The 24923-nt window shown below is 45.2% G+C and overlaps 1 protein-coding gene across 2 annotated transcripts; it reads right to left on the reverse strand.

Moving 5' to 3' along the window:
- Positions 1-1398: 1398 nt before the first annotated feature.
- Positions 1399-13253, reverse strand: LOC118769610 (short coiled-coil protein B). 2 transcript variants are annotated; one of them, XM_036516808.1, is made up of 4 exons: positions 13173-13253; positions 3368-3439; positions 3133-3213; positions 1399-2528 (listed from the first exon to the last, which is right to left on the reverse strand). In XM_036516808.1, the coding sequence occupies exons 1-4, from the start codon at positions 13234-13236 to the stop codon at positions 2386-2388; spliced, it is 360 nt and encodes a 119-aa protein (XP_036372701.1). In that variant the 5' UTR covers positions 13237-13253; the 3' UTR covers positions 1399-2385. The 2 variants fall into 2 exon arrangements, with proteins under 2 accessions (XP_036372701.1, XP_036372702.1); XM_036516809.1 differs by lacking the exon at positions 13173-13253 and adding an exon at positions 4845-4960.
- Between the last annotated feature and the right edge of the window lie 11670 nt (positions 13254-24923).

The raw sequence follows: 24923 nt of genomic DNA on the forward strand, positions 1-24923 counted from the left end.
TGATTCAGTGTGTACCAAACTTGCCCTCATTTGGTACTGGACATAGTTCATGGCAGATTTATTTGACAGAGGCAACCGTTGTTCATGCTGAGGAGAAATGATTTCTTCTTTCAAGGGCTACACTGTGAGCCCAGAGGTCACTCGCTTGAGGGTCAACCAGTGAAGAATGACGCAGACTCACTGACTCACGCAAAACCAAAAATGTTTTTATTTAAACAAAACTGTTAAAAGGCAACACAGTCATAAAATTTACACAATCTACACAGGAGGCAGTCATGTTTTGGGATGTGTAAGCATACTTTACATGTTCACAGAGAAAAAAAAAACCTACCATAATAATACTAAATGATGAGTACACAAACAAAATAAATTACAAGATCTCACTAGTGTTATGAGTCCATCCCACGATTCCCTCTCCTACAGAGAAGAAAACCACAGCGCCAATACTGTAACGCAGATATGCCGTCCCTCTCCACACTGTCCAGACTTGTTTTTGAAAGGTGAGCAATAACTGAGGGCGTTGCGAGACCCATATCCCTCCACCGCAGTAAATGGAGCCTGTGTGCCGCCGTTTCCGCTGGCTAAATCTATGTTAATGCACAGAACGCTCTGAAACGCTAGCACCGATCAATATCACTTGACGCTCTGCATTTTTTTTTCTGTTCGTGGTCGATGCCGGGCAGACCGGAGAGCAGTGACAGGAGCTCTCATCCTCCCGGCAGCCCGCTTCAGCAGAGTTCTGCATTCTCCACCACCAAGGGCACAGCCTTCTGGAGAAACTGAGCCCAGGGAGTGCGTGTTTTCAGACACAGCAAACCCTCACCAACACACATGAAGGTGTGTCTGTTGCTTACTTGGTGAGCACTTAGTACCTTCTACGGAACACTTTGCCTAATTTTAATTTTACATGTACTTATTTCATTTAGATATTTTTATGTTAATGTCCAATTTGAGAGACACGTTGAATTACAACTTCAGTGGTTGATAAATATTATTATATAATATTTTTTAGAAATCGACTCTTGGCACTGCTTTATCCACTGTCCATCACATGCTATTAACCTGTCATCGATGACAGTTACTTCAGAGTAGAGGGGTCTGCATTCATAAGCAATCAGTGGCAACTGATTAGCGATCAGAGAAATCACTAATGATGTGGGTATTCACTGAAATTGGCATTCTTGAGTTGAATTTGAACATCTGAAATGGAACTGACTGTTTTACAGAAACAGCAAAGTTTTCCCCATTAGATTTCATTGAATCCCTGACTCTAAATGAGCACTTCTGGTAACTTGGGATAGAGTGGTGTCCAGAGACAAACTAATTCAGTTCTCATTTGAGGTTCAGCACTTCAGTACATCGCCCCCTCTTCCTCCCTCGACACTCTAGATGTTGTACTTACAAGCTGCTTGTCGAGCTGAAAATTCGCCTCTTACTGACACTAGGCAAAACAGACGCTTTTCCATTATGACTTTGGAGGCCGTATCCACTCGTCATGTGCAGCTGACACAGGTGCTGTTGTGCTCATGCTATTTCTACATCCGCCCACACTGTTACACTCTCAAACGGACACTGCCCACAGCAGGAAACGGGATGAATCCATTAACAGAACTCAGAGCAAATTTCTGTGCTTTTCTGTGTATCCACCTGCACTTTTTTTTACAGAACTAACACAAAATTACAAAATCAAGTATGAGGCAGTAACATCAATAATTTCTGAACAGAACATAATTTCTCACGGGTCTGTAAAATCTATGATCAGCTAAAACAGCTGTTGAACACTGTAACGCAGTCAAACCGAGGAGAAGGAGAGTGATATCTCACTCTAGCCATACCGTGCTCAGACATAGCGGCTGACGCTGAGCACTTTAGAACAGATGCAAAGTGCATTAGTACATTACACTGCGTACCTTTGCAGAACTTTTTTTTCCCCTTACGCTGTTCTGCCACTTGGTTTGCCTGCTGCCTGAAAACAGTCTTTTCCATTCCAGAGTAAACCAGTGCAGCTACAAAAGGTATGACAGAATTTGACATGCCGTGAAGTGTGAAGGCTAAGCTTGCTCCTGCAAGGTTTGTAAGAAGGTTAACTTTTTTAAATTGTACAGTCTAAAAAAAGTCCCCTGTAAAAAGTCTGCCCCCGGGGGAAATTTGTACATACATGTTGTTAAAGGGATGACTCAAAAAAACAATGCTTTAAATTCACAGCACCTGAAAAACTAGCCAAAACAATGACGACATGTTAACATAACAAATAGTCCAAAGTAAAGCTTTAGGAAGCTTCATGTGCATGTGCCTAATGAGGGTGAGACGATGCAGACCGGGCCGGCCGTGGACAGGACCGGGGGGGTGGGCAGGCGGGTGGGAGGGAGGGAGGGAGGCAGTCCCTTACTTTCGTTTGCTCTTGGTGTCGGTGGTCTGGAACACGCTGGAGGCCGACATGAGGTTCTCGATGTACTGTCCCAGCACTTGGTTCTCGGACTTCAGCTTGAGGTTCTCCTCCTTCACCGCGTCCACCCGCGCCGACAGGTCTGGGACGGCCGGAAAATGGTGAGAGAGGAAGAGTGAGCAGGCAAACAGAGCAGGCAAGTCCCTCTTTAGGTTTTTAACTTCCCACAGACTCCTTACTGAGAAAAATACTAGCAGCTGTGTAACACAGTGGTAAGGAGCAGGGCTGATAACTGAAAGGCTGCTGGTTCGATTCCCTGCTGGGGGCTGGTGCTATATCCTCGGGCAGGGGCTTCACCCACAATTGCCTCAGTAAATACCCAGCTGTATGAACGGACACAATTGTAACGTGTAATTACAGGCTACATGCTACAGGACAATAATGTAATGTAATATGCATCGTATGATTGTGCAAACTCTTTCCCGGAGTTTTAATATTTTCAAAGCAGAGCATGTGGTACTCTTTAATACCTGATTCCTAAATCCAGTGCTGTACATGAACATTAATTGATCACTGCTACACTAACTGCATTACCACATTTGGACTGTAATATGATACATAATATTAGGTAAACAGTAACAAGGAATATCTGAAAAGGGGTCTGAGGGGCACAGGAAAGAGTCTAATCACAGCAAGGTGGAGATCAGGGGTTAGTTCTATATGTGTGTCTGAGAGCACTCTCTCACCTTCCAGCGTGTGCTGCAGCTCCAGGACCTGGTTTATGAGCCTGGTCTTCTCCTCAAGCTCCACCTGGTTCTCCACATCACCTGCACAACAAGCACAAGCATGTCATAACAGAGGATGTCCACCAGTGCTCTCAGTAAACACTACGGATCAGTCTGCTTCAGGCTGCATCAGGAATACGTATATAACATGCATTAGCTCAGTCAGCACAACTACTGAGGATGTCTAGCCAATTACCGTCCATGTCGCAGTTCATGGCGAAATACTCGTCCTCCTTTTTCGAATGCAGGGTTGCAGTTCCACTGTCCACTGTGGGGGAACAGGGGAATGACAATGAGACTTCAAAACCAAAACAGTTCCTACATTTTATAAAAACGTTGCCTTAACCATCACTCCATAACCCTGACAAGTCACTCTAAGTCAGCTGACAGACTATGGCATTTTTTCATGTAAACAAGACCTTGATGGTGTGGCTCTTCAATGTTCTGATCAAGTTTTGTTTGCTTGCCAGTTTTTAATCAAACACAGTTCTCTATAGAGCATCACTGAAACAGCCAAATGTGTCCAATTATTTAAAAACTAAGGTTAAACTGACTCCTTTCCAGTGCTACATCCGTGAGCCGTTAATCCTAATAGTAAAGCATTAGACAGGGCAACAGAAGTTCCAGAGAGCATCTCACATCGGTCCAATTAGCTACCAAGCGACACTGAATTGTGATTAAGATAAACCAGTCTGTAGATATAACACTTAAGCCAGCTAGCTCTATCACATCCACGGTTCAAATCGGTGATGAAGGCTCACTGGCGTTAGTAGGCAGCTAGCTTACGTTAGCTGTCTGATGATATTGCAGTCCTCAGCTGTGACGCCGGTGATGTACCAAGCCCTTCGCCCACCGGGCGTTAGCTAAACTGCTCTGCTTTGACTGAACTGATCGCTAGCCTGCCAGCCAAACGAACTGGAATTTAATCAGCCAATTTGTTCGGGTTGGAACATTGCTTAGCTAACGTTAATTAGGCTGATAATATAATGAAATGAAAATATTTCCCAGCCCACACATCGGGACGACTGACGCTAGCTTGTTTGCTGTTATGTTTGCTATGATAGCCTGCCTGCTAATGTTAGCTAACGTTAGATCTAACGGCATCTTAGCTCACTGACACATTAGTGAATTTGCTAACTAGCTCAGTGCTTTTTTGTTAAACCCGTATTTTTACTGTGCCCACGTTGTGCTGTTTTAACTGTTTCAATTTGAATCATGTAATGGAGGCTCGTAAACGAAAAGACAGTACAAAACAAAACATCTACACCAGTTTCCTGTCCATAGGAGGCCTAGCTACGTGCCCGATTCTGACAAGCTTGTTTGGTAGTTGAGCTAACTATTAGCTATATTTTGCCATAAAAAATCGGCAGCTATAGCTGAATTAATGTTATCTAAGACAGCTAACAAACCTGGCAGTAAAAAAACCGCTAACCAGCGAGAAACCCTTTGCTAGTCAACAGGCTATCTTTACCTGGTTCCAATATTATTAGCTAATCAGCTAGCTACGCATTACTGTAACAGCAAAAGGCATTTTACTGCCAATTTACCTAAGCTAACGAGCTAGCTGGCTAACATTAGCTGAAAATCCACACGATTTTCACAATCGAACGAATCCAGCGAACTTAACTCATTAAACTCATGTTACTTTCCTCAAAAAAAAATCAGCCACTTACCCTCAACAATCAAGGAAATGATAAATTAACGGTTTGGTTGAGTCGAGCGAAATTTCTGACAAGCCCAAACACTGCGGATATCCCTGAATCTCACAGGCGCTTCCCACTGTCTGATCGGATCGGTACCGATCTCTCCGGCAGGGGGCGGCAGAGAGCAACACACGCAATCGCAGTCGGATAAATCCTGTCTCCAAACAATGACGACATAGCTTTCAGCCCCTGCATCACACATCAACACACGCTCACGGCCGGCCGGAATGTTGCCTATTTTGTTGAATTATGTAAGAAAATTTGATGATACACGCAGTATCTGTAAGCACACATCTGCGGTTGTTGACAGGAGCGTTATGTTAAACAGTTTTTTTTTCGACAGATATGATGCTCAGTGAATTCATTTTCCATTTTAATTGGCATACATTTGTCTGAAAAGAACACTGACGTCCGAAATAATTTTCTTTCACTTGCTCACGGGACAGCTGACACCGAATAAACGCATTCGCCAATGTCTTTACAAGGTTGGAATTCTGCTCGTGATGCCCTTCACAAAGGGGACACTTTCTGAACAACTTGTGACGGACACAAGTGGATGTTTTATGTTCTCAGTGTCTGTATCACAGCACAACTATTATGCCTCACGGTTCCTCTCTGGTGTGGCTTTTTGCTGCCAGTCAGATTGTGTATTTAACAGGAGGAATCCTAATCATCCTCAATCACAGTGGACAGACTAGGGCGCATTGTCATGCGACACCCTTTTCCTTGGTTACACTCTCAACAGCACCACCTGGTGGAAAATTATCTTCAGTTCTCAGAGACGTTCAGTGACCAGGATGTGCGTTGAGCAATCAGTGGTTAGACAAGAAAATCATGACAGAGAGGTTCATAATCTCTGTTGTCACATTATTTTTATGTCTTAATATTTGAGACAGAATAATCTGTAAAGAATAGTAAATGTGAGCACTGAAAAGGGATCATCCGCTTAACTGTTCATACTTTCAATGATTAAGTATGCCCTCCCCAAATTAATCTTAATATCTGAATGGATAACTCAGAATTCTTTGTGAATGTATAATGCAATGCAGCACTTCTGTTTTTGACATTTAGTAAGTACATGTCCCTTTCAACCAAAGCAACCACATTGCAAACCAGTAGGTGGTCATGGTAGGGTTGAACAATAAAATATAAATTCCAATCCTATATTCACAGGAAAGACCAAAAATACAGTTGACTGCATGTCTAGGCAGAAGCCTTGTGGCAATAAAGATACCTCACATGAGGTTGTGTCTGCAGGAGACGAGCAGGCAGACCAAAGACCCTGTGCTGGTCTAATAAAGGTCTCACAGAGATGCTGCAGCTTTGTGCACTTTGACCCTTCTGGACACCTTATGTTCGTTTCAAGTGCCATGTCTCTTCGCGCCTCCCGTGCTGTTAGGGGGGAGGGAGAGGTGGGGGCGGAACGGGCAGAACGTGCTGTCCAGGGGTGGTCTAATTTCAGACCATGGTGAGATTACGCCCTCAGATAACAGATGGCAACAACAGCGCTCCCTGGTGCAGGACAATATTACACACGCGGTACCCCCTCGTCGACGGTTGAAAAAAAGAGGCATGTATACACATGTTGCACACACGGAGGGTCACTGGCGCCGCGTATCGTAGGTGCCGCGGACACCGCCGGCCCCGCGGCCAGCGCGCCGCAACGCAGCGCCGGGCAGATGCTGGCTCCGCTCCCCTGGCAAAACATATTTCAGCGGCAGTTGGTGGCACCAGATTAAGTGGTGCGGAAGGCTCGGCGCACGGGTGCGACGGTGCCGTTATGCCGCTTTGAGAATCCCATATGCCGCTCTCGGTGAGAGCAGGCTGCGGCGGTGTCAGACCAGAACCCCGAGGATTCGCGTAATTCCATTTCGCCGACAGCAGGCTTGCCGTCATGCAGGCAGGTAATACGCTGCGCCTGGGTAATAGCATCAAGTCATTTACAGGGAGGGGGAAAGCATCTCACGCTACCTGTTGGAGACTGAGGGAAATTGGTTCATTTCAGCGAAGATGAAACTCTTTAAAATGTGATGTTAGAATGACGCACATCTTAGGTTTGTGGCACATTTTTTTTCTCAGGGTTTTCAGATTTGAACATGCAACTAAGACGACCCTAGCTGGATTTGATCTTTTGAGGGCCTTTTCTTTCTTTCTTTAAGTCCTCCTTTCTTGGAGTGGAAAATCCATGTAGTGAGTTCTTCAGCACCAAGCCTTATTTTTTCCCTGACAAAGCATAGTGTTTCCTTGTAAAGTTACAAGGACTAACCAGACTAACCAGTTCAAATACTGCCATCCAACTTTCTGACTGATTACACTCACACATACATATACACACATATACATAAACACATACACACACATGCATTGAAACACACACACTATTTCACTGTGCATGTGATCTTTGTCCGCTGCCCTCTGGTGGGTTATCTGGGGAATGCTGATTTTTGGCAAACTGGCTCTGGCTACTTTTCCCTTTCTTTCTACCTGCTTTATCAATTTACCTGTTTGTGCTTTTTAAATAACATACACAGCACATGAACATGATTTTGAGTTATAGTTTTACTCTGGCTTGATATAAGAGGTCATAAATTCTCTTCTATTGACTTCCATGAAAAGGTGGACTCTTTGAAATATGCATGAATGCATGGTTAACACTAATCTTGTAATTTTCTGTTTTTATTTTCAGCTCCTTTCAAATTATACTGAACAAATAATAACGCAAAAAGAACATTGCTATGAAACTGGATTAACTAGAACCGAGATTCCATTTTCAGCCTTCTGTTGCTGTTACTCAGTTTGCAGATAGAGGGCAACAAAGCATGCATTAACTTGCTGTTATAGACGAGAACCACTTTTAACACTGCGTGTTCCTCCTCCCCTGGAATATCACAAGTATCCATTCTCTTATTTTATGAATCAATTTCAAGGGTCAGAAAATTCTATTAATATACTGCTCTGAAGAGCTCCTTCATATTTGACTTGTGTAGGAACAAGGATACTGTAATCCAGTTCTGGGGTACCATGTGCAATATCATAAAAATAATGCCTACACTTGAACGGGTAAGAAACAGCACATGAAATTAGTTTTTTGAGGTGCCTCCTTTAATGATTTTGTCTGTAGCAGTTTGAGGGGCAACACAACTAAACACCACACCCACAGAATGACACCTGGCCGTTAGTGATAGCAGCCAAATTTGATTTCATTTTCTGCTTCGGCGGCCACCATGGTTTACGCTGCGGTAGCTGTTTACCATTCTGTGAATTTTTTTGTATGTTGTTTTCAAACGGTTCTGTCTTTTCTGTTTGCGGTTGTGAGGGTTCATGTCTCTCTCTCCTGCCGCACATGTACCCACGTGGCGGACACGCCTGGTCGCACTTTATAAGGCCTCTCTCTTAAAACCTCTTATGGAGCATCGTGCGACTTGAGTGCTTTTCCTCGCTGCCACTTGTTGAAAATGAATTGCAGAATGCCAGATGTTCAGAACTGGAGAGAACCAGTCTGCTTTCAGCTGTGAAATATTGAAGCACTGAAACCAGTTCCATGTATGTGAATTTGAGCAAGGGAGAGAGTTTCATATTAGATAAAAAAAAAATCCTTTACATAGCATTGTGTGTGGGAAATTTGGAACATGCATACCAGATATGCACTGGGAAATGCACCGCAGACAAACTCCTATCCTTCTCCTGTGAAGCATGTGAGTTCATATTTTTATGATGTCTATGATGTCCATGATGACTCGAATAAATTGCTAATATTGCCTGCTCTTTTAAGACATTGCGCAGTACCGCAGTGCACATAGCCTGACATGAATTGTAAGTGGACGTTGTTGCTTTCTTTCAATATCAGCCAGATGTCATTTTCCTGGAGTTCCATTTAGCCCAGACATAATCTGAGGGTATTTAATCTCCATTGGACTGAGACTTGAATGTGATTATTGTGATTCCAGATTTGATTTCCTTTCAGGGTAAGTGGAGAAACTGAGATGACCACTGGCTGCACTGTGAGGGCCACGGTCATTTTCAGACCCAGGGAACCATGGGAATTCAGGGGAGACCAACTGTGAAGCCACCATAAGATGTTCTGTGAAAATATAGAACTCAGGGAAATATTGATTTGAATGTATCTAGCAATTATAAATCAGCTATAAGGCCCATTGTGTGTTTGGCATGTCCAACTAAACACTTTCCTTGAGGATATTTTGAAATACTATACTTACCGATTTTTTCTCCAGAAACCTGGAAATTAATTTCAAGGTCCAATTAAATATGCAGGCAAATGATAACTGGTAAACTAATGGAACATATTCAGAGAACAGCCCCCAGTGCTGTTAAATAAAGGTATGGAATTGGATGAAATGTAGGCCTCATATTTTCAGTCATTTGCTGGTGGACCACTGCTGAGCAGTTTGTTCACAACGGCCTCGTATCTGGTGGAGAACGTTCTGCTGACCCTCTTTTACATTTACATTTATTCATTTGGCAGATGCTTATATCCAAAGCAACTTACAGGTGAGGCAGAGTACAACACAAGCAAGTATGAGTCAACAATATTAGAAGTGATGCATAACCAAGTTTCAATAGCTGGCCAGACAAGGTACAAGCTAGCTAGTAGAGAAAATGTCTCCATACTGAACACTTCCTTTGTCGACGCCAGTTTTGACCCATTTTAAAATGCGATGCTCTCTGAGAGGGTAGATCACTAATTAGAAAGCCTATCTTCCTCTTGAATGTTCTAATCCTAACACTCAAAGTCAATGCCAAAAAAGTCCACAAGACCACATGCTTGAGAATACAGTCCAAACACTGTGAGATCTGGTCAAGCTGTACTCAGGTCTACAGCAAGACAGGATGCCGGAGCTGTCAGAGTGACTAAACAGAGCAAGAGTGTGGTATCATCAGTTGTTTGCCCTGAGGAAGCCTGCAAAATCCTATAGGCTCCCAGACACACTGTCCCTGGGGGGGTCTGCACAGACACAGACGAAACATCACCTGGGAGAGGTGGCAATGAGATCGCCTCAGCCGCGGCACAGGTAGGGCTGGGTGTATCCGCCTAAATACAGGAAGCTGGCGCTAATCACGCCGCGGAGAAGGAGCTGATTGCATAACGTATTCCAAATTAGCGCGCTTAATTGTGGGCAGCATAAAGTATGCGGAGCTACCGGTAGAATCAAGGCCTCCCTAATCACACAGGAAGAGGAGCCTGTCCTAATGTCTGATCTGTGTGTACCAGCCCCCCTGCCTCCGGGTATCCGCGGCCCGTCTCATTAATTCTCATTGTCTGGGATCCTGTGTGCAGGGGGTGACTCACTGCGGGCCTCTGGTGGGACCTCCGACGGGTCAGGATGGAGTAGCCTAAGGCTCTTCATTGGCCCATGCCATGTTTATTGTCATTTAGTTATTATTCATCTCCTCTGTGAGCCACTTTTTCCAGAGTAACTTCTAACGCTGTCGTTGTATGAACCTTGCATCTCTTCGTTTCCCCTTTTCCTACAGTGTACATATGGCCTTTGAGGTAAAGCACGGCACCGCAAGGTAAAAAAGCACGGCCTCATGGATTCAAACCCATGACCCTCAGCGTCTGTCAGTCTGAGGCTCTCCTTTACGTTTACATTTACAATTATTTATTTAGCAGATGCTTTTATCCAAAGCGACATACAAAAGTGCATACAGTAAGTATAGCGACAGTACGGGGACAGGATGTGTACAGTTCCACAATGAGACAGTAGTTCTCAGCTGAGAGCAAGGTCTGTTTTGGACAGTACTATCCAATTTGTACAACTACAGGGTATAGGGCAACTAATAAGATACACCTTCAAACTTCAAACAGCAACTTCAACTTCAACAACTTCAAACAGCGTAATGAGTGCCAAGGCGGTGACAAAAAAACAATACACAAAAGCACACAGCAGTTTACAACAGCTCTCATGACCACATACTGACATGCTAGGCTGCTGGAGGTGTTTGACACGCAACTCTCATGAATTTGTTCATCGGAGGCTCCTCTTTGACAGTTCTTAACAGGTCGTTTCAGCACTGGACAAAATGACTGCCGTGAGCCATTCAAAATTTCAAATCATTCTGAAATAGCTTTAAAATCCACATGTCAAGGTTTGTCTGTTTGGACACAATTAGACTAATTTTGTGCTCAAAAGCTTGATGAAGTTTTTTTTAGCTTGACAGTTTATTCAAAGAAGACTCTAAAGAGTGTATTTCTTTACAAAGCAGGATATTGTTGTCATGTAACAAATCATATTTAATGCAGTGGTTTGATTATGCCTATGAGAGAATTTAGTGCATTCGGGGACGTTATTATGAGCAAACCTCCCAGTTTTTGGAGGACTCTGGTCAGACAAAGAGGGCAGAATCTTACACGTTTGTATTTGTACTGAGTGATCTCATGCACAGTATCTTTATCTCTGGAGCCGTTTGTAAAGGGATTCCCCCAGCAGAATCACTTGTCAGCTCTCTAATAACTCTGGCTTCAGGGAGGCCACAGAGTCACTGTGGCCCATTTTGACTCTACGTTTTAGACCCATTAGAGACCAGGATCAGGCAAAGTAAAAGTCTGCTTGTGTCCCTGCACATAACAGTGCTGAAATGTCCCCCAATTTCCACTGATTCTTAGTGCTCACCATTGCAGGTAATGCTGTGCTTTGTTAAGCTGCCATTGGGGAATTACAGCAGAGACTGTGTATCAGAATAGAGACAATACACTCTGTGTTATTTCCTGGTCCTGGTAAGGAGATCCTTTAGCTATTGAAAAGATTGAAATGCCAAGTTGCCAGATTTATCCCTTTTTTAAAGACAGTGACAGAGCTTGAATATTGTGCAAAATGTTTCCATTACCCAATACGCAAGTGGTGTGAAGAAGCCGTAAGTGCTATCACATGCACTGTGCTTTTTGTTAATGGTTTTGATGGAGAAAGGCCTACGCTGACGTCATCTTCACAGAAATGCTCTCTGCCGCCTCTCCCCTCCTCACGAGCATGTCTCCCCGCCCCTGTGCTCGCAAGCGCCCCGCTCCTCTCCGCAGACGCGCCACTTACGATATTAGCCGTTAATCCTCCCCCTCTCCGAGCCCTAATGAGAGCCACAATGGATCACGTTCAGCCTCACGCTGTCTTTTTCCAATTACAATTCAGATTGGCCCGGGGGAGGCCTTATTTTGCGGCGGAGGAGAATGTCATTATGTTAGGATGGCATTTGTGGAGGTATGTAGGCCGCCTCAGCGTGACTCTCCGCCGGGCTGCCACCGCCGGTTTCGCGGGCTCCCGCTCCGAGAATGGATGGCTGTGGACCACAAGCACAGGAGTGCACAGGAGGCCTGACTGAGGGGCGCGGAGCCAAAATATGGACTGTATCCTGCTGACAGTTATGCTGTTTACATTTACATTTAGTTGCTTAGCAGACGCACTTATCCAGAGCGACTTACATAGGTTCCAGTTCTCACATGTTACGTATTTATACAGCTGGATATCTTCTGAGGCAATTCTGGGTTAAGTGCCTTGCCTGTGGGTACAACAGCAGCGTCCCAGCGGGGAATCAAACCAGCAAACTTTCAGCTACAAGCCCTGCTCCTTACCACTATGCCACACTGCTGGTCCTGTTTATAGCTAAATAAAGGCCTCGTGTGCAGTGCTCTGGATGTTACAAAGACTAAGCACTGAGCGTACGGGTTTATGATAAAGTCATCCATTTTTTAGAACGAATATTGGACCACAATAACTTGTATAGCATGTGTTATCTGTTTATATACAGTGAAGTTTCACTCACATTAAAATGTTTACCTAATGCTATTAATATTCTTCATTCTCTTTCAGTACTACCGTCAAAACTCACAACGCAAATTGTGAAGAGAATGTGGTGGTTGGATTTTTTTATGAAATATAAAAAAAAGATCAGCCAAGATGACTGTATTAGTAGCAAGAAAGATGTCAGGCTATCTTTACAACCTCCCCAATGAAAGTTTGGTAGCTTAATTATTGAACAGAAAGTTCCATCATGGGAACTGCTCGCTTCAATGATTTGAATACACTTCGGATCTCCTCAGCCATAACAGGAAGTAATCCAGTGTGCACAGTCTCAGTAATGATAAAAGATCTCTGCGGTCTTTTTCTCCTGCTCTCTCCGCTGTCCCTTGAAGAAGGAAAACCTTTCTCTGGGTTTGGAACCTTGGCCAGGTGCCTGAGTGTAAAGACCTGACAATGAGACAGCCACTTCTAAACTCGCCCTTTCCCGTTTCACAAGGATGTCTTTTAGGTCCGCCGGTGTGTGTGGGCCCTGGAACGCATGCCTTACCTGACTCGTCGGCCAGAGAGATGTTGGTGAAAGCCCCATCTTCCTCGTCCGTGTCTCCCACCATGTTGTCGCCGCAGCTCCCTGGCCTCACCACGCCCGTGACTTTTCCCTCAGTCTCAGATTCCTGCCCCGCCCTCCCTGGCCTCCGCCGCTGCTGCTGCTGCTGCTGCTGTCAAACCGCTTCCTCTAAATTATTCAAATCGCTCCGGCGAGAGCTGAAAGCCACTGTACCTGCTCTACCTGACAGGTGGCTCGGGTGACACAATTGCCAAGGGAAACGGCGAAGGCGACAAGACGGAGAGGGAATGAGGTGTGGAGCTATATAGTCTGAGCTGGGTTCAAAGTTTAACCCTCCTCGAGTTAAAGCCAAATCCAGACGCAGGCGTCATAAATGAGAGCTTCCTCCTGCACGGCGGAGTATTAAAAAAAGTGCAGCGAGAGCATTTCTGCTGTGTTTACAGAGCGAGAACCAGGAGGCCAGAGGCCCAGCTCCTCTTTCTCATACCTTTTTAAGTAGATTTATCTGCCTGGCCATCACCCTTGCCAATTTGCACATCTGGATATTTACTGAGGCAATTGAGGTTTAGTACCATGTTCCACAGTAGAACAGCAGTGCTCTACCCAGAATGAGAACCTGTGATCTTACAGTCATGTCTGCATATCCTCAGAATAATATCCCATGCTGATCAGATCAGGCATAGTGTGAAAGTAGTAGCACAGCTAAGGTAGGAGTGTCACAAGTAGTGACACTTCAAACCTCCTCCTAACATAGGTAGAAAGATCTGAGAAACCATTTATCACTATGGAGATTTTTCACTCTACATTTTTTCCCTGGTCCATATACGGATTTTCAGCAGTGGACTGATATTAAAACTGTAAGGATTTCCAGAATGGTATCTTATATAACCCATTCAGACTTTTTCGTAAGAAAACCCTCCTCAGCTCACCACCCTGTGTGGAGTATCAGGGTGTTCAGGGAAGATGGGAAGCTCAGTGGGATCAGGTATTATTGAAGCCCTCAAGGCTGGTTCAGAGCTAAAGACAAGCTTTCATTTTGCAATAAATTAACTCTCAATGTGAAGTGATGCAAACAGCTGTAATAATGAAGAATGAGATCCTGTATCCTGTATCTAAAGGAACTCCACTCTATCAATCAAACAATCAACCAATCTATCTATCTATCTATCTATCTATCTAGCTATAATCACACATCCTTCAGTGTTGCCATTGTTGCCACAGGCTGACATTGCCACTGGCAGGTACACCAAGCTGAAGTTTAGTGTCAGCTCAGTCTTGCATATTCATGAGTATCTATTCCATTGGAGTGGGGGGGGGGGGGGGTAACTTCTCCTCTTTCTATCTTTATTTCATTCATCTGAAGATATGAGTCCCCCTCACTCCCCGACCCTGCCCGCCCTCCTGGAATCATAGACCCCATATTAATTACACAGCTGAATTCCAAATGCCTTCTCTCTGTCCTGCCACACGGGGCAAGAGCCTGTCAGCCCATCGCTGTGCAGTGGGAGTGCCCTCGTTCAGTGCACACGCAGATTCCCGCTACCTCACGCATGCTGAGACACTGTCAACAGGAGGGTGAGTCGTTTCAGAGGCACAATAGCTGGAGGGAGGGCGGTTTTGCTGTGGAAACAGCCCTGGTGTTATTTTGCCACCCCTGCCCCGAGGGGGGGAAATTGTGCAGTGTTTGAGAGAGCAGGTTCCAAGACGCTATTGTACTTCAGGAGTCCTCGCACGCCAAGCTTGAACACTCACCAATGGCGACACGAGGAAGTAAGGCAGCACCGGCGGGGGGTCTTTGATCAGGGGTGCTGTGAACGCTGCCTCAGGTACAGCGCTCCCCATCTCTCTGTGCTGTATTCCTGTTTGTTCTTACACTACTCAGCAAGTCACCGCTCTCTCCCCGAGAGCCTTAAACGCATAACGCCTCTTCAGTTCGGTTTGGGCATTCGGCAAAGGGGGAATGGGGGCCTCTTGCGCTAGCTGCTGCTGCACATGCTTTTGGGCATTGCTTTCATGCGCCGGGGGGGGGGCTGTTTCTCCTTGGCCTGCGAGGTGCCCCCTTGCCCATGACAGCCTGCACTGAGGTGTGTTAAAATCCCTCATCTTCCTCCAGTCATTCCCCACCTGCTGGACTCATGGTGTCTGTAACACCCTTCCTGCCGAACAAGCCCTCCATCCCTCCAATCAGAGGAGGGCCTGTCTCCCCTGTGCAGTAGCAGCAGCAGCAGTAGCAGCAGTAGCAGCAGCAGCAGCAGCCGCATGGTCACGGCGGGCCTCCCTCAGCCGGCTACGCTCCCTTATTCAGTGCTTAATGAATCGGTTTGTTTGCATTGTGCCACGCTCGTCCGCCGCCGCGCCGCTGCCTGTGTCCTGCCTGGCCCGCGCTGCCCGCCGCTGGCGCAGAATCAATCAGAGCTTATTACAGCGCTTAATCGGACGGGCTGGGATTTCGCGAGGAGGAAGACGGAGGAGCCGGTCTGCATGCGGCGATAGGTGGGGGGCGTCGTGCCTCTGTGAAACAAAGAGGAGGCGGGGAAGAGAGGGGAAGGCCGGCCCCCTTTCGCTGTGGCCTTTGTTTTATCAGGCTCCAGTGTCATTCTGACATATTTCCACATGGCTGGAAGCTTGCAAACACCAGCAGGTGTCAGAGTGGCTGGGTGAAAAAGACCTTTCCTAGTAACAAGAATGGTGGGAGCTTTGTAATAACATGGAACTGAATTTGGAAGAGCTAAACCCCCAGGGGGTAATGTATGTATGCAGTTCTGGCTAGATAGTGTCATTTTCCCTATTGATGTTTATAATTATGGATTTATTTAATTTACATGAAAGGAATTACAGGAAGTTTAATAAAGACAGAATCGGTTTTGTATTCATGTATAAAAAGGTCATGAAAAGGAATACAGTATCATTTCAATGGGGAGTGGACAAAAAGCTAGTACCAAGAGCTGGATCCTAACACAGAGGTGTTGCAATTTAGATATTGCTCAAAGAAACCAGCCTGAATGCTTGCATTGTTATGTATTCTAATCAGTTCAATTACATGGTGCTCAACAACTGTGTTCTCACACATTTACAGTGAGTTTTCACTTGGACATACTATTGTTAAAAAGCATATTAATGAATGTGAATAACATTGATAGGTACAGCAAATTACATTAATGACATGCAGATGGTATTCAGAATGATGTGCTCAAAGCGTTTGGTGCCATTGAAATACATGAACTTGATTGAATCAGAACTGTGAACAGCCTGCTAATCACAAATGATGCGCCCCTATGCCAAGGTCACTCCTCTTTCGAGGAGGAACCCCAACCATGTGATGAGAGAAGGAAAAACAAGAACTGAACAGGCTATAACATTTACCAATCCTTTGACCATCTAGTGGTGAAACGAGGAACTGACCTTACACTGAGGGGATGCTGCATGAGTGAGTAAGTGAATGAGAAATGCTACAGTTTCCAATCTGGCTTTCTACAGTTCAGGTGAAACACATGGAAGATTATAAGGGTTTTAATCAAATAAGGGAGGCCCTACCTTGTATGATTATCCCACAAAACTCCATCCACTCAAGTCAGCTGTTTCTGACCCACCCTTCGCCCCCATCTCCACCCTCCTCTTTGCCATTTCATTATCTTATGATGTACATACGCGGGGCCAGCATTGTTCTGCTAAAATAATAACAGTGCTTGAGAGACCGGAGAGAAAGAAAGCAGTTAGTGCGTTTGGCTGTGCATACCACCCACTCACACTCATTCGCAGCACAAGTTGCACAACGGCCAACTGCTAATTATCGAACGACAGCAACAGCACAGAAATCACTGCAGATGTCAACATCGAATCGAACTTAGCCATTGCACATATCAACATGTAAAATTACAGCAGTTGTGCTAACAACTGTGTCCTTTTTTTAAAGCAACAGTGTACCTCAGATCTTTTCCCTGCGACCTAATCCCTACCGCAGCGCAGGTAAATTTCCATCACACGTGCAGGCTACACACCAAAGTCTCTGAGCCACACTCCGATGAACAATACAAACACAAACCCTTTGTCTTCTGGTCTTCTCAATTACATAACATGCAAAACTGTAACTTCTGAGCTACTACAGTCAAGGTTTTCATTTTCGCCCAATTGAAGCTGCGACAGCTTTGGATTCTCTCTGATACGTCTTTTCCAACAGCGTGACATACTTTAAAAAAGGAAAAAGTCTGATTTTGCCTACATCACTGCTGCTGTACAGCTCCCGGGAGAATGGTTTACTTGTCACTAGTATATGCTAGTAACATGATGCCCAGTATAATTCGAGTTTGAAAGAGAGAGCTAAATTTAAACAGTGATTAAACAGACATTCACTTATGTAATCCTGTCCATTTCACTGGAGCAGGTCCGCATTGTTCCTAGGCACCGCTGAGGAAAGCTGGTAAATCTCAATCTTTCAGGAGCGGTGTACAGCGTCTGTGGAGCATGGCCCCCTGCTGGGAAAGTGGAGTGGGGGCAGATAGGAGCAACTGCGCTCAGCGTGTAAGAGTGGGAGCATCAGGCGGGCAGGCAGCAGAATAACCCATCACTGAGTTGATCCATGTGTTCTTCTCCTTCTGTTTAATGGTCCCCTTGCGTTTGGATGTCAGTCACGGCACCGTAACTCATGGAACATGAAGTCCCCGAGCCCCGAGTGACAAGCAGTCACCGGAGAAAGAGCAGCTTTCCGCTCGCACGTACAATCCCCCGCGCTGCGGCTGCAGTAAATCTGTTCGTCCGTTGTCTTACGCTGTTGTGCCTGGTTTATTCCTTGAAGACTCCAGCATTGCTGGTTTTCCTTCCATACCACGCACTGTCCTTCAGGCACGGCGACAATATTACCCATCCCTCGCTTAAACGCGGTTAAAGCCTCAAATGTTTGCGTCTGTTTGCTTGAGGTCCCCTGGAATGCTGTGGACAAACAATGTTTTTTCCTGGGAAGGCCTGCTGGATGGGAACGATATGTGCTTGGTTCCTCAAATGGAAAGTGTGTTAGGAAGGCCTACCTGCATCTATTAAGCCCCAGGAGAACCGGCATTAATGTGCAAGTGATTACACGGTGGAGAATATAGCACTCTACAGCACACGAGGTTATCATTAATCAAAGAGCTATAAAACAAAACTCCAAATTCACTCTATCAGTGATCTTACTCCAGCACGGAGGTATTATACAGAATACAGATTTTATGTGTGGCCTAAGCACAAACATGCTGCATTTTGCTTGGCTTGTTTAAAACTCGCCAGCTTAAACATGCACACTTCCACATACATGGCCACAACACATGGAATTCACAATACACAGACATATGCAATGTGGAAATATGTTGGCACTTTGATTTTTGTGATTGGTCATTATGAAAAGCTTGCATGGATCAACCCCACGATCACGCCTTGAAATAACAATTTTTTGTCATAAATGCATTATGGCAATCAAACTTTTGTTTGGGAACCATTCGACACACCCAAGCAATGCCGCCGCTGAGTCCCACACTGGAAGTGTGTGCATCTGGATTGGGGTCAGTACCGGACCCGGACCTGCGTCTGCTCCTCCAGCCAGGCTAGGATTGCTGGGACCAGGAAGAGGAGTGGCGTGGCAGCGTGACCCAGGGGTCAGAGCTGTTTTCAGCCTCAGTCTGGTTTGCGCAGCGCTGAGGGGTGGTATGGCATATCCAGCTGTCGATTTGGGCTCATCCAACACCTGAGCCACGACCGGCCCTTCGCTGAGACGGCCTGGTCCCTGCTGACCCCTGAGGGCTGGACAGATTCCAGGTGTACAGAAAGCTCAGGTTAATTTATCGCAGGCTTATATCTGCTGTCCCGGATGCTGGCAAGGACAGGCTGTTGGTATTGCTTGATTCTTTTCTCCAATACAACAACAGACCAAATACTTACAGTATGGTTCTTAGTATTCACAAATGTAATGTTCTTGGTAAAGGTGTACTCACAAGACACAATCACACATATGCTAAGATGGTTATTATACGGACACATGACTCCAGACATTATGATTTCAGCTGTTTAGATGAGATTCTCCCATTACACAATTTCTTATTTCTATTTCTGTATCTTCAGATTTGCATGGCAATCAGATTTCATAGAGATGACAAGCTTATGTGTAATGATTGTCCCACAGCTACCTCAGCTCAGGAGCTAGGGAGTCTCCCTGGAGCTGAACAGGTGTAACACCTGTTATGTAGTGTTCTGATGCATATGGCTGGAGATGTGCCTGGGGTTGCTCATGTGAAGACCCTAGTTTTGATTTGCAATATCAGTGTGCTCCACAACTCATCTCTATGGCAAGGAGAAATCCAAGGAGGAATGAATTGTCCTCTTGCAAAACTATAAGATCACGGCCTGGCCCTGGATTGAAAGGCCTGGGCTGGACTTCGCGCTCTCCCTCAATGAATAAAATCAGCTTCTTCTGGAGGAGCCTGGCCGTGCCTTTTTTGCAGCGTGGGTTTTTTTGATTGTGCAGCTAACAGATGCCGAGCTTGGCACCGGTCCGGTCCATCTGGCAGCAGCCTGGTCCGTCAGGTGTACCAGTCCATCTGTCCCTGTGTTTCGCTGGTGCAGGAGACACGGGCCTGTGGAAGCGCACGAGTCTCAGCGGCGGGCAAGGAGCCCGCGCTTCGCAAACGTGCTCCGGGATTCAATAGCAGAGTGGTGGCCGCGGCTCAGAGACGAGGTGACCGACGGCACAACCAACAGGCGACGCGCCTTAACGCGCTATTCTTGGTTGGGAACAAGCACAGATTCACTGAGGCCTCTTCTCTTAGCAACACAACTGATTTAATGCTGGTACGATGCCCTGCAAGTCCATATCACTGGTGTAAAAGCACTGAATATCTGTTGTGTGAGTCCTACCTGTGCTGTTCTCTTTTCGAGAACATGATTTGAGGGTAATACCAAGAAAACTGATGTGTTACATAGCCCTCCTCCTTTCCTTTAATAACCAACATACAAGTGAAGCAAAAACACAATTATTTTGGTCTCACTGTCTTTTTTACAGTTGATCTATATTCCTCAAAACACATTGACGGTGCAAGTTGCTTGTGAATGAGCTTGGAAACAATCTTATTTTCTATCTAAATTTACAATTGGTTGCAGCTTGAGAAAATCCAATTATAGTCTATCAGCATCCTCTCCATCTTACTTAGCATTCTTCCTCATATACTCAGTGCTCATGGTTCTAACTGAAGCTCTGGCATGGAATGTTTTCCATTCGCTCTATGATGACTGTGCACTTGTTATATCTTTGAATTTTATAGTATTGTTTATCACAATGTTGCAGAGGAGACACAAGTGACAAAAAACAAAACTTCAGACAATAGGTATGCTTTTCAATTGATCGCAACTAGTTTATTCCCATCCAAAAATACCCTGTTCACACATAGGACTTGAACACCCACCTCACCTCCAAGGTGTTCTACGTGAAAACGCTGAAAACAAGGCGAGTGTGAAAGGTATCTAAAATGCCCATTCGCGCGAAAACTGTTCCGGGAAACGGCCTTGCCCCATTTACTGTTTTCTTGTCAGAGCTAAGAACGCATTACAATCTGCTCTATGAGTTCCACTGATGAAGGAGCACTGGAGGCAAAGCGCTTTGCATCTTATGAGAGCAGCTCTTACCGGTGGGGGAAAAGTTTTCTCAAAATAGCAGGTACCCAAAAAATGAACTCCCATAAAAGTGAAAATGAACTCCTGGGGAAATCTGGGTGTACAGTACCAAGCTCACATTGCCAAGTCATTGGTTCACACATGGCAGATTTATAAACACCGGGGAAGAATGTGTCCAGCTGCACACTTATATTGAACACAATTTTGGAGGCTTAAAAAAGAGGCACTATTGGCATTAAGCGGCACTTTTTGGTCATTTGAAATCAGTGCAGTTGGCAAGAGTGACAACAGTTCCCGAGATTGCAATTTTCTGTGTGAACGTCAGTAATCAGTCTAGCAAATTGTCTTTGTTGGTCAATTATTAAAACGCTGACAGCCGCGCGCAATGTTAATATGTCTCCAGCAGACCTGCCTTGCTATCGCAGAGAGGGAAAGAAAGAAGAGGAATGGTAGTACATGCACCAAACAAGTAGAAACAAGTGTGATTTACGGACTGGCGAAAGAGCTGCTATGCGCTGGTGCTGGATGTTCAAACTCATTCCCAATGTCCCAGCTCTCTACCTGTTGCTGAAAAGATGGCTGAGGCCTTGTTCCTCCATGACACCGGGTCACTCTAGCACACCATGGGGTGGACTGCCAATATTTCCCAAACAGCAGTCTGTTCTGCTCTGTGTGAGGTCCCATCAGCCTTCGTTAGGCACAGAAATGAGCATGTTTGCTTTCCTTTGCCTCCAAGCATCCAAGAACAGATGGAGCACGAGTTTCTGAATGTGTAAGGTCTCCCTGACGTCCCTGGTGCTATCGACTGCGCTCGCATGCATAATCGTAAGTACCTTTTTCATCTCAACAGAGCATGCAACTCAGTATAATCCCTTATTTCATGCCTTTCATTAACAACAGACATTCAACAATTGGCTCATTCCTCTTGTTTTTCATGTACTGCTCTCTTCTTTTTCCGTCAGTCAGGAGCCTGGAGAGGACTGTGGTTTGATGAGGAGGCAAGGCAGAGTTGGAGCGAGCCAGACACGAATCTCCTTGCGTGGAACTCGGGCACATTTATCCGTTAATTGCGCCATGGTGCTAGAACGATTGTTTTGTACATGCTGATCGGACAGAACACCATCATGCATTCCTCACACCTCCAACTCATTGAAAAGTTGCTTTTTTCCCAGCCGACTTCCCACTGGCACCACTATCCACACCAGGTGCTCTGCCCCGTCAGAATAATGCATTTGCACTGGCCCCTATGCTTTCAATTGGAGCCAGACTGTTACATTTGGATTGGATAACTGTGACCTGACAGCCAAAATGAGATCCAACAACCTCTAACAGCCTGAAAGGTTTATGTGTTGGATACTGGAATGAGCATAAACTTGTGCTGGTAGTAAGGGAGACCGACACCATTTAGGGGTAACTTTAGCAGCCTTTTTTCTTGCTCAGTGGGTGCACATCTCATGATACTTGCTGCATTATGGGACATGTAGTCTGACACGACAAGACTGAATCTACAGCACAAAATTTCTGCTGATTTCCAACACTTCAGTCCACAAAGGAACTAACGTCTGAAAAACTTAAGCATGACTGGAGCTCTAAGCACTGGATGTAATCAGCAGTGTTGTGTGTGTTTTTCAATGCAGCCAGAGCGGCCATGACGACAAGGTCAGGGTTATTTATTTCATTAGGTGGTAGTGTGTGCAAGTGTTAATTAGCTGCAAATCTCACTTTGCGCCAGACAGCGGCCTGTTAACAAGTGGCGGCTTAAAAGCCCGACCGGAAGTGAGTTGCGAAAATCAGAAACATGAATAATGCACCTTTGGATTAATTAACTGGAACAACTTAATCCTTGCGTAAAGCGAGATCAGCAGGGTTCCACCGACCCTTCCGATTCGGCTTTAATTGCCACAGTAACGAAGCGATGACCTTGCGAACCAGATGTTTTGTTTCTTTCTCTTTTTTTCACAATAATGAGATATTTGTAGTGACAAAGACACTTTTATTCAGATCAAATGTCAATGAGAGCCAAAGTTTAGCGGCCCAGTGTCACACTGGGGATTTAAATTGCTTGGAACAAACCAGCTTGTTAGTCTCTTAAGTGACCACAATGGTGTCTACTGATCTGTATTTCTACTAATAATTATGGATTTATATCCCTAAGTAGATATCAACTTTCAAGGATTCCAAAATGCTTTAGAGGGCCATGGAATCTTTACAAAACACATTGAGTCAGAAACTTAATTTAATAAATCACCCAAAGCAGGGCAATGTTCCTAATGCCGCATGGGGACATGTTTGGTCAACTTCTGTTTGGTCCATGCAGAGAGCTGTCCACCAACACCACTTTCAGCAGCAAGCTGGTTTTACCAATTAACTCCAGTATAGCTGTTGCCATACTTATCTGCCCTGTTCTCCTGTACTGCACACTGCATAATGTTATATACACCTATATAATGACCCTCTTGAATTTAAAGTCAATGGCTGGTGGTGAATACTGTAGAAGACACAATCATGCATGGCATTTCTCCAGTCAGTCAGAGCTGGTGTGAGGCTTGTACCATAGAAATACCTGTATCCACACAAACATTATATTCTGTACCACACAGAGAGGGTGAAAATGACAGATTTCTTTGAGGTTTCTGAGACTGAGTTAGTTTGAAGAGGATAGCTAGCTAGCTAACCAGCCAGCTGATTTATTAGTTAGCTAGTTAGATGACTACTGAGTTGTAAAGAGATAATAATTCACTTGCCTGATACCTTAAAAATTACCTTGTCAGAGAATACAATACTGAAAAAAGCAGTTTTTGTTTTATACATGCAAATAAAATTTTTCTCAGAGACTTGATCCAGACGCTGAGAAGCTGATCCAGATTTTAGCAGTGATCTGCACATGTACACATTTATGGGATTGGTATGTATGTATGCATGTACATTACAAATAGCAACTATAAAAGATTTTATGTGCAATATTTACTCAGTCATTAATAATCTGTCACGATATGGAAATCCAATGCATGGAATACACAGAAATCACTGCTCAATTATTGCACTAACTAATGACAGCATTAAACAAAGAAAGCAGAAATATTGGCTGACAGTGTGTTAGTTACCCACAGATCATTTTTCATTTTCAGTCCACGTCATTCTCAACCAGATAAATAATTAGCATGACAAAAATTCCACAGTCAAAGCAATTAGCTGGTTTAAATACATGTAATGCATACCCTCAAACTCAGGAGTTTTTTTTTAAAACAAATGAGTCATTTTCATGCTTATGGTCACATGACTTGGGTTTGTTTCCTGGCTTTTACATGTCTACCAGGAAGTCCAGGAAAAAGGCTGTGCTTCATCGAACATGTCTGGTGCACAGTAATTAACAAAAAGAGCTGGGTGCCGGTATTCTCTGTACTTCCCTGATACATTCTGACAGTATTAGACGGAGTAAAGCCTCTTATTTTTGTTGAGAGCTCTTCTGGCTAAAGCTGGAGCGCCTCTGCCTCTCCCTGCTACAGCAGGACGCAGGCCGAAGTGCCCAGCTTCCTTCCTCACAGATTCTTCATCCTCTTCGCCCCCGGTACACCCTGGGTTCCTCCGGATGGGCATCGGCAGAGCGCGCTGGCCAGGGCCAAACGAGTGCCAGGGCCGGGCAGAATCTGCAGGCCGTCATGCCACAGAGCGTGGAAGGAGGACTGTTTTCTGCTTGTGCCCATTGTAAGCCAAAGGGGCTGCAGCCGGAGCGCTCAGATATCAGGGGCTGATCCTCTTGGCCAGAGCTGCGGCATCCCACTGAGGCCCAATCTGCCAGTTCACTGGGACAAGGCAACGGGCACACACACAGCCCACGCACACGCATGCGTGCACACACATATACACACACACATGCACTCGCACAGCCCATGCACACACACACACACACACACACACACACACACAAACTCAGGCACATGCACACATGCACACACACACAAACACACACACGCACGCACACACGCACACACACACACGCACACACCCTCTGTGACACAGCCCATGTACATGCACGCGGGCGCGCACACACATACACACACACACACGCACACACACACTTACAGTCACAGGAGGCACGCT

The sequence above is a fragment of the Megalops cyprinoides genome, chromosome 22 (assembly GCF_013368585.1).
Source record: "Megalops cyprinoides isolate fMegCyp1 chromosome 22, fMegCyp1.pri, whole genome shotgun sequence".
Lineage (NCBI taxonomy): Eukaryota > Metazoa > Chordata > Actinopteri > Elopiformes > Megalopidae > Megalops > Megalops cyprinoides.

Bases quoted from the DNA above. Each gene is read 5' to 3' on its own strand.
- LOC118769610 (XM_036516808.1), bottom strand. From the start codon at position 13,236: ATGGTGGGAGACACGGACGAGGAAGATGGGGCTTTCACCAACATCTCT. The intron at 3,214-3,367 runs GTAATTGGCTAG...CTTGTTGTGCAG, and splicing joins CATGAACTGCGACATGGACG to GTGATGTGGAGAACCAGGTG. The intron at 2,529-3,132 runs GTGAGAGAGTGC...CGGCCGTCCCAG, and splicing joins GCTGCAGCACACGCTGGAAG to ACCTGTCGGCGCGGGTGGAC.